The sequence below is a fragment of the Quercus suber genome, unplaced genomic scaffold (genome assembly GCF_002906115.3).
Source record: "Quercus suber isolate HL8 unplaced genomic scaffold, Cork oak 2.0 scaffold_293, whole genome shotgun sequence".
Lineage (NCBI taxonomy): Eukaryota > Viridiplantae > Streptophyta > Magnoliopsida > Fagales > Fagaceae > Quercus > Quercus suber.
In genome coordinates, this window is record NW_027069749.1 from 810,334 (window position 1) to 821,045 (window position 10,712).

Below are 10,712 nucleotides of genomic sequence, written 5' to 3' on the forward strand. Positions count from 1 at the left end.
TACGGCAACGATATTCCCATTGGTATTTCAGCAATGGTACCATTGGGAATTTTTTTTTTTTTTTTTTTTTTTCAATTGTGGCAATGGTATTTCGGCAATACCATTGCCACAATTGGGAAAAGTTTTTTTTTTTTTTTCAATTGTGGCAATGGTATTTCGGCAATACCATTGCCACCATTGGGATTTTTTTTTTTTTTTTTCCAATTGTGGCAATGGTATTTCGGCAATACCATTGCCACAATTGGGAATTCTTTTTTTTTTTTTTAGAAATGAAGTGCACACAATTTTTACAATATTTTTACAACAAATTCTAAGTATCAAGTTGTTACTTATTGTTATTGTTAGATTAAAATAGTAATCTCAATGTTAAATTTAAATTTGAATTAATAATAACCAGTTACCTGTGATTTGTTGTGAAAATATTGTGTACGTAGCACATTATATTTTTTTTTAAATTCCTCCCAAATTTCGGTATTCACTTTTTTTTTTTTTTTTCCACTCCCATTTTCGGCAATGGTATTGCCACAATAGGGACAAAATTTTTTTAGTTTGTTTGGGGCACCACTCAGAGCACTTCGTCTCACAATGTCTGGGCAGATATTTTGGCAGCAAATTACGGCAACAGTGTTGCCGTAATTCATCATTTTTCTCTCTCCACCTTTTCCCTCATTCTCTCTCCTACTTTTCTTGGAATTTCGGCAACACTGTTGCCGAAATTTAATCTCTCTCCTCAAATCCCCAAATAACTTGTAACAGTACCTATAACGCAAATATGTTTCAGAATTAGCAATATTTAGCCAAAAGACTCCATGAATGTGTATACATATAATGTTGTTCAATATCATCTTGTTCTGGCACAATCTGAATTATTTAATATTTTATTTCAATTAGGTACCCATATGATGTCTATGATCGCCTATGGAGCCCTTTACTATTTAACAATTGGATCCCAGTTGCCACAAACTCAACCGTTTATTCCCCAAGCAATGATAACCCTTATAAATTACCAGATGTACTGTTGAGAAATGCTGCCTAAACACAGAATGCTACCACTCCCCTGAGCATATACTGGAGTCCACCAGATTCTCTTTCAAAATATTATGCTTATTTTCACTTTGCTGAGATTGAGAAGCTTAAAGGTAAAGCTGGCCAGCAGAGGGATTGACAATTAATTTGAATAATGAGCGCAATCTAACTGAATCTGTTAAACTTGATTATCTAAACCCACGAACCATAGTCCAAAATGATCCACCAATTAGAGGAAAGCGGGTTCACTTTTCAATATATGCAGCCGAGGGAACCAAGCTTCCTCCAATCCTCAATGCTCTTGAGCTATTTCAGTCAATAAAGCTCCCAAATAAAATAGTTGCCATAGATGATGGTATGCTTTCTTCTCTTTTTTATCTTCCTTGTGGGGACAGATTATGCTCAGTTTGCTGCTAACTACTATAAAGAAGAGATACTTAAATTGCTGATACAATAAGACTTTAGAACATTGGTGATGTTCCTTTGAGTAATTAATAAGCAAGTCTTTTCTAAATGGAAAATTCTAGTTTAAGTTGACATAGCTATATGTGATTGAACAAGACTTAGGTACAGTACTTATGTACTGTTTCTTAGTGAAAGTTCAATATGGGTATGAAACACCCTTGAAAGTTTAGACCCCAAATTCTAAAATCTCAATTCAAGCTTATAATCAAACAATTAATGTGCGGAATATGAACATAAGCCAATCACAGAATTGATAACTAATCTAAGCCAAATATAAACACATCCACAGCAGTAAATATAAGGCAAAGATTAAGGGAAGGAAGATGCAAACACACGGACAACACACGATGTGTTATCGAAAAGGAAACCGAAGTTCTCGGCGTAAAACCTCTCCGCCGCCCTCCAAGCGGTGATAAAATCCACTAAAGAATATAGTTGGGATACATGAACAGCAGAAGACCATCTAAGCCTAATCTACCCAAGTACCTAAGCCCTCCAAGCTTCTTGTTCTAATGAGGTTACGCCGAACCTATTTCTTCTTTAGCTTCTTGGATTCCGCTACTAGACCATAGCATCAACCAATGTATATTGGTTCCTTCCAAACTGCTTCTCTCAGCACCAAATGAACCTTCTCACAGACGTGAGTGTGGTGAGATAAAGATTTGGTAAAAGACCTTTCAAGGGTATGACAATAGAGAGGAATAGAGTAGAGGAATTTGTAGAGTCTCTTAGATGAAGATTGGGGATGAGACAATCTTGTTTTTCTCTAGGGTTTTCTCTCACAAAATTCTCTCTAGAAGCTCTCTCAATTATTCGGTATAAGAGTCTATATATAGTGAGGTGAGAAAAGAATACGAAGAGATAGTTTTTTGCCAAACAGGGTAAATTGGCAGCTTGGTCTCGTGGCTTGTCCAAGTCGCGAAATCAAGTCGCGACGTAACGGCCTGGCCAGCCTAGGACTTTTGTCCTGTAGTGCGACAGCTGGCGCGACCCTTCAGCTTCCCTGCGTGCATCTCACATGCTTGAAGTTGGTGACTTGCAGCCGCGAGCCACCCGTGAGTCCTAGCCACGAAACTCTGCTTCTTTGCACATATTTGAACTTTTCTTCACATCTTCTCACACACTACCCTTACAATAATCTCACCTAAATATAGGGTTACTAAGTGCTTAAATTATAAGCAAATTGGCACGGAATAAAGCCAACAAGATGATTGATAAATTTCAACCTTACACTTAGGTTCCCTTTTAAGATTTTTCCATATGGATTCTCATGGAATAGGAGTGTATTTTTTAGTTAAGTAGACACATGGCTAAATCTTAAGAGAGGAATTGAGGAACAACAACTAAGGTATTGTGCCTAAGTTTTGTCTTATGTGATTATAGTTTCTAAGCATAGGAAGGTTTGATATAGAGCTTTACTCCATCAAGAATATTTTCTAGATGAGCCTTTGTCTGTTGCCAAAATAGAAATCAAAAACTTTAGTGCAGTATTTTAAGTTGACAAAACCTTGTTATGAAACGTTTATTAGAGCCACCACACTTTTACGCCTTGTCAATAGTTTTTCATCTATCAATGAAATCTGTGTTACTCCCATGCTTTTTTATCTCTCCATACCAAAAGGGAATAGGATCATACAAGTTCGTTAATTAATAGCAAAAGAAAATTTTCAAATTATTTCATAGTTTTCATGAAACGGCTTGGTATCATGACTTGCATTGTTGCTAGCCACCATAGAATTTGCAACTGTTGGTAGTTCACTTTGATCATCATTAATGCTACATTCTAGAGAAATTCATTATCATAGCAAGGTCATATATGTTTCAACTTCTGGAAATGTCGGATATAATTGTGACTTTTCATCTTTCTTCGTTCTGTATGATTTTGTATTTTGAATTCACCTGCCTTTCTGTCTCACTTTCTTTTTATTTTTTATTTTTAAAAAAACTATAGTTGAAGCTATCATGGGCATCAAGAAACTGTACAATGTGACTAGAAACTGGCAAGGTGATCCATATCTCCCAAGTGAGTACTCATGGGATGGTTTGAAATGCGGTGACAATAATCATCCAATGATCATCTCATTGTAAGTGAACTTCCAAAACATTAAAACTTGTGTTGACACAATACACTTGCTGTGATATTTCAATTAATATATTGTCTAATGGGAAAAAAAAATCCTCCTTAACTTGGAGGCACATAAAATGGGCCATCATATTAACTGATATGAAAATATGATGCATCATTTTAGGAAATGTGACAATGGAACAGACTCCTTTCAAATTCAACTAAAAAAAATGGTTCCGTCATGCCTTCTGATATTTGACTAAATTTGTTTCATTTTGATGGAATGTTCAAACACATCTCCTCCCCAAAAATAATAATAATTTTGTTTTAATTGCAAATTATCTTTCAAAAAATGGCAATCACCTTTCCTTCTTTCATTATGACAAGCAGGAACTTGAGCTCAAGCAATATGACAGGGGAGATTGCATCTTCGTTCTCCAATCTCAAAGCAGTGCAGTCCTTGTGAGTCTTAATCTGAATTGTGATTGGTATTTAGCATTCAGATACTATACAATAGTGATAGCTAGACAACAGCAGGTCCAGAAATACCATCTGCTAGCTTGAGATTACCAATCGGCAGGTGGATAATGGAACCCTTAATTGCCGAAGGTGTTAATGCTTGGAGAGTGTATTTGTGGGATTTGATTTCAGGAATTTTTACTTGGAAATTCTATGTGCAAGTCATGTAGTTGATTATCGGGTTGTCAAGAAAAGAAAATAATTGTTTAGCTTAACATCTGTGCATCTTGCTAACTCCTGTTTCAGGGACTTGTCATACAATGACTTAACTGGGCCACTGCCAGAATTTTTGGCACAACTACCGAATTTGAACGCACTGTAAGTTGTTGAGCTTTGATCTTGGTATTGAAAATGTAAATTTCAGTGAAGGAAATTGAGGTGATCTGCATACCAATATCTTTGCAGTAATGTAAGTGGAAACAAGCTCACAGGTTCAGTTCCTGAGGCTCTTCTGCAGAAGTTTAGGGATGGGAAATTGGTCTTGAGGTAGCTTATCTTCCTTCCTCCAATATTTTATTTACTTAATATTCTAATTTCATTTTTTCACCTTCTTGTGTTTTCTCTCTCTTTCTTTTACAATTATAACGGCTTTTTATACATGCCAAATACTAGAAAAAGTATATGTTGTTCACTAATATGTAAAATCAGATTTCTTCTATATTTCCAACATCAATTGAATTGCAAGATGACAGCACCATCTATCTATGTTTAATAACTTACTATGGCATAATACCTTGATGCATTTTATGCAAGTGTTGGCGAAAATCCAGATCTTTGTATGTCGGTTCCATGCAAGAGGAAAAAGAAAAAGGAATTTGATATTCCAATTGTTGCATCATCTGTAGCAGCAGTCCTGGTTCTTCTCTTCGTCTTTTGTGATCTGGCTATGTATAGAAGGAAAAGACAAGGAGGTACTTCTTTCTTTATTTTCTGATTCTGTAATTGTTATCACAATTCACTGAAGTGAGGTACAATAGATGTAGCATCCGGTCCCAGGTAGTCCTATTTATCCTGTGATACACCAAAGCCTTTAAGAAAGTCATGAAAATGATGTATAGAAATTGAAGAAAAATACTGTGAATATTAATTAGTTTTCACTAGTGGCTATCGTGACAAACCACACAATCAAGACCACTAATAATGCAGCTGATAAAAAATTTTGAATACATACATGGACCATGCAACATGTGACTGAGTGGTAAGTGTACACATTCTCTTCATGCAATGCAGGGATATGAATCTTGCTTGAGTCATGTTTCAGTTGTTTTGTACCTAACTTTATGATGTCAGTGGGATTTATTTTTCTGAGGATTGCCACCCTGGGACTATGTGGTGATACTCTATTTTGCTTGACCAAAAAGATAATATTAATCACAGTAATACTTACATACATGGGCCGGTTGTCGAGAGTTCAAATAGTCACGTGGGATCTCAAGTTACACAAAAGAATAGTTAAAGAACACTTGAATCTTTCCTTCACAACACCGCTGAATTTATATATATAATACCACACACCTGGTCCATACCTATTGTCACCTAAAATTGCCAAATAAATAAATAACAATCCAGTCACCGTGCCACACAGATTATTAACCATATCATCCCAATCTCCTGCAGTTTTGTAAAAGGTCTTGTTCCAGTCTTCTTCAATTCTTGGAATTCAAATTGAGAAGGCAAGCAAACTTGGGGAGATCACTTCATACAATCTTGAGCCCATGCTGACCATATAAATTTGGACAACTCTTCTTGATGTGCAAAATATAGATGAGCATACAATCCAGAACCTCCTCTAGCTTTACCACTGACAAAATATCATGGAGAAACCATAACCAAAGATGGCTAAAATGTAGCTGCAGATGGATTTGGTGACACCAGCCCGAGAATTTATTTGCATTCCTGTCTAGGATAGTGGACTCTAGATTTAATCCTCAACAATACCATGTGAGATGAAATCGATTTGAGTACACAAACATTAGAGATTAAGAAAAGCATAAAAAGTACATAATCCCACACAAGCTTCAAAATTTTTTCAACAGATTTTGCATTTTTCAATTGTGCAAATCTTCCTTGCAGTAGATATGGTTACCAAATCCAACATCAAATCAAAGAATCGACGTTATAGCTACTCAGAGGTTGTGAGCATAACTAATAACTTCAAAACCATCATTGGAGAAGGAGGATTTGGAAAAGTGTACCTTGGAAAACTGAAAGATGAAACTCAAGTAGCTGTTAAGTTGCTCTCTACTTCATCAAACCAAGGCTATAACGAATTTGGAGCAGAGGTTAGATTGAACATTGCAGCCAATCTTTTTTACTACTTCAAAATGTTAATTTAATTTTGAAACTATGATGGCATGAAGCATGCAGCTAAAATGCTTTCATCCAATTAAATTGGAGCATTGTTTTGAAATACAGGCACAACTCTTAATGATAGTCCATCATAGAAACTTGGTTTCTCTTGTTGGATACTGTGATGAGGGTGAAAAGAAGGCACTTATATATGAGTTCATGGCTAATGGCAATCTACACCAGCATTTATTAGGTATTTACCATCTACCATTTGTGTCCAAAGGCTCTTCATCAGTGTTGGTAAAAGCGAGGGGTGCACTTAAGTGCAAAGGCCTCTTGGAGCCTAAGCGCAAAGCATAAGCGCGCGCTTGATTGAAGTGAAGCGCGCATTTTTAAAAAATAATTTAAAATTTTTTAAAATTATTATTAATGAGAAATGCAACAATCAAATGATCAAATTATCATATAAATTGAAATAAAACTTATTATATAATTCATATAACATTTAGATATGCCCTACTTTTGCAATTTTAACACAAAAATTGCAAGTCAAGTCATTTTATTTTTTTGGATAAGCTAGATATCAGTACTTCCATGTAATATCCTTTCTTAAATCTCCTATATCTATAATGACCTATGACTAATTAGTAATATTAGTTAATAATTTAGTAGAGGGCAAGCTTCATAACAGCACCTATAGTAGTAGCTAAGCATATTAGAATCTGAACAGTCTTTTCCACTATTAGTTACCTCTGTCAAATCAAAAGAATGTTGGCTTGAGCAGTGCACCAAACAGGTGCAGTTCATACCAGATGCGTATCAAGTCTTTTTCCATTGGGCAGCCTCATTTTGCTTGATCTTATCATGGAACACAACGAATACTGCCTATGAAACTGTAACTATGTCTTGCCCCTTAGTGAAGTACCTACTATACTACTATCTAAGCATTTTAGAATGTGGGTATGACCACTATCCATAGGCCCAGTTAATATTTTCATGATACACCAATACAAAACAAAAGAACAACTAAAACAAACAAAAAAAGAGGAAGGGTGACGTACCAACAAGCCAATCTAAACTTAATACATAAAAAAGTGCAATTGCTATTTCATATAATTAGGCTTAGGAATGTGTAGTTTGACTAAAAACTCACAAATATTATTAATTTTCTTGCAAAATTGTGAAATCAGAGCTATTTTTTATAACATCCCAGCTTAAAGAGAAATTGATATGTTTCGGCTGCAGTGACAAACACAAATGTCTTAACTTGGAATGAGAGACTTTATATTGCAGTGGATGCAGCACATGGTTTGTAAACAAATCAATTACATGATTATTCATCTTCAATGTTGTTGGATTTTGGTTATAAATATATTAAGAATAAGTTACCAATGGTTTACTAGTGGGTTTGCAGGGTTGGAGTATCTACATAATGGTTGTAAGCCACCTATAATCCATAGAGATTTGAAACCTTCAAAAATTTTATTAAATAAACACATGCAAACCAAGATAGCTGATTTCGGGCTGTCTAGAGCCTTCGCAACTGAAAATGACTCTCATGTGTCAACTTGCCCAGCTGGCACATTGGGATACCTCGATCCTGCGTTGGTGTTTAAGCCTACTGATTTGTGTGTGTGTATATATATATATATTTGGAGTTAAGAGTGAATTTAGGTATCATTATGTATAGAGGTTCTAGTGAATCTGCAACATAATAAGCCTATTATCATAAAATTTTCCGCTACTTAAAAATATTCTGCCTTTAAAGATCAAACATTGATTTCCAAGTACCCAATGCATCAAAAAACTATAAAATTCACAAATTTCTCTTAATTGAACAAAATTTTAAAATTCTGCAGTTTTTACAAGTAAATGGTATTATATTTTTTATGCACAACTCACTTTCTTCACCAATGGGAGTTATATAAAGTATCAGGATGCCAACGGCTATTATTTAAGGTTCAAGTAACGAAAGTAATAACTAGTAGAATTAAATCAAGCTATGAATTTCTTGTATTTATCGAGCCACATGTGTTTTACATGCAGATTTCAAGCATCTGGAAACTTTAATAAGAAAAGTGATGTCTATAGCTTTGGGATTATTTTGTTTGAGCTAATCACAGGCCGCACCGCAATAGTAAGAGGCCCTGTGAAAAACAGTCACATACTTGATTGGGTTAATCCTTTGATTGAAAGGGGTGATGTTCAAAACATTGTTGATCCAAGATTAGAAGGAGAATTCAACACCAGTTTTGCATGGAAAGCTATAGAGATAGCCATGTCATGCACACCATCATATGCTATCCAAAGGCCAGACATGAGTCATGTATTGGTAGAACTTAAGGAATGTTTGGCTCTAGAGATGGCTTATGAAAGAACTCAAAGGATGGCAATTGAGGGAAATTTAACAACTTCAAACACTCCATTCAAAATGACCTATTTGGAGTATGAATCAGATATCGTGCCCCTTAGTAGGTAGAATTTTTATTTTTGGATATTTGATAGGTGGGACAAGGAGCATTATAACTTGGACATCTTTGTTGAAAACACTAGAAAGTTTCAATTGAGCTATAAAGCTCGTGGCCCATATTAGGTAGTCATCAAATAAAAGATTAGTGGTCAGGTGTTCTTTGTATGCTATATGACAAGTTTGCATTACATTAGTATTTGGCGAACTTTCTTATATCCTTGTTTTGTCTCTTGTTCAATGAAAGTATGAGTGTGTATTATAACTTGTTTCTATATTTTCTAATGGACAAGTAAATTATAAATATGCATAATTTGTATTCTGCATGTGCTTAAGGGTTCAGGTTTTTTAAGAAACATTGTTATGTAATAACATGTACATTATAATGCTCTAGAATGTCAACTACAGTGGCTCTGTATTTTGAACAGATCAAGTACGCGTTTGGATTGCGTCTACAGGGAGCGTCTTGCGTTTGGCGTTTCTCTTTTTTTTTTTTTCTTTTTTTTTTTCGAAGCGCGTTTCAACGCTAAAACGCACTTCCAGTGGGTCCCGTGCATTGTTCACAGGACCCACAGACTTCTTTTTTCATCAAAACTTTCATTAAAACTGGGTCTCATGGCACTATTCACATATTTAAAAATTATTTTGTTACAATGATTTCAGTTTTTAGTTTCTAGCAAAATAAGTGTTGTCCAAACAGACCCCAAGTCCTTATTAAAGCCCATTCCATACTGCAAATTCTCTTGTTTTATATTTTATAATAACCACTCATTAAGCTCTCTTTATTTTATTTAAATATATCTTAAGTAGGAGAGGGGTTCGAACCTTGGACCCGTTGAAAACATATAAGAAATATCAATTGAACTATAAATTATTGGCTACTACTCATTAAGCTTTTTGAGTAAAAAGAAGAGCACTTGCAACAATAATTATAGGCTGTAACCTAGCAATAAATTTCAGCCCATAAATTTTTATCCTAGCCCAAAGTTTTTCGTTTTTCGTTTTTGTTTTTTGTTTTCTTTTCTGTGAGGCCTGGGGCTGGCGCTGGAGCATGCCCAGAGCACTTGATTACACTAAAAGTGCACGGATTACAATACAGGGGTCTTTGTCCCAAAGGTTAGAGATGGATACAGCCCTCCACTTCCTAATGTTTTTTTTTAATGCATTATTTTTATTCATAAATAATTTCTTAAAAAAAAAAAAAAAAAAAAAAAAAGCACAACACAGTCCTTAATGTTCTAAGACTAGAACACAACTTGAATACAATATTTTTATTATTATATAAATTTGATATAATTTCAACCTAACGTTCATTACATGATATTTTTTTTCTTTATCATGAAATCCAAAACACTAATTAGTTTTTAAAATAAATAGGGTTCAAATTCTAAATCTCTTATTTGAGAGAATATATTTTATCAATTGAGCTAATTTGAATAATAATACTATGGACAAAGAATTGTGAGTTATGATATGTTGGTTGTTTGCTTTCTTGAAACCCAAAGTTAAAAGCTTGGGAATTTCATGATTTAGGTCATGTTATGTTGTTTAAACCACCTCAAGAATTGTGTGTGTGTGATTTTACAATTGAACATCGTTATCAATTTGATATTTTATATGTTCCAGTATATTCTCAATTATAAGAATTAAATCATCGATTTATTGAGCATGTAATAGAGTTGTCCTTAATTCAGCTCTGAATTCTCAAGAAACACTCGAATCATTTTGTAATTGATGATATTTATTTGTTGATAAAAACTTTTACGTGTAAAATATTACAAATCATGAGAAACTACTATTAAAAATGGAATTTCAATATTTCATTATTATAAGCACAATGTAATTTAACATTTAGATTTTAAAAAATTGTAAATATATTTT

The 10,712-nt window shown here is 34.3% G+C and overlaps 1 protein-coding gene across 1 annotated transcript; it reads left to right on the plus strand.

The window, feature by feature from the left end:
• Positions 1-3,451: 3,451 nt before the first annotated feature.
• On the plus strand, positions 3,452-8,981 carry LOC112031897 (putative leucine-rich repeat receptor-like serine/threonine-protein kinase At2g19230). The gene is made up of 10 exons (XM_065782208.1): positions 3,452-3,575; positions 3,947-4,018; positions 4,322-4,393; positions 4,481-4,561; positions 4,829-4,986; positions 6,152-6,357; positions 6,491-6,617; positions 7,610-7,672; positions 7,779-7,968; positions 8,411-8,981. The coding sequence occupies exons 1-10, from the start codon at positions 3,454-3,456 to the stop codon at positions 8,841-8,843; spliced, it is 1,524 nt and encodes a 507-aa protein (XP_065638280.1). The 5' UTR covers positions 3,452-3,453; the 3' UTR covers positions 8,844-8,981.
• The last annotated feature ends 1,731 nt before the right edge of the window (positions 8,982-10,712 follow it).

Coding starts and splice junctions, on each gene's coding strand:
- LOC112031897 (XM_065782208.1), top strand. CDS start 3,454: ATGGGCATCAAGAAACTGTACAATGTGACTAGAAACTGGCAAGGTGAT. Junction 4,394..4,480: donor CTACCGAATTTGAACGCACT/GTAAGTTGTTGA, acceptor ATATCTTTGCAG/TAATGTAAGTGGAAACAAGC. Junction 6,358..6,490: donor ATAACGAATTTGGAGCAGAG/GTTAGATTGAAC, acceptor TTTGAAATACAG/GCACAACTCTTAATGATAGT.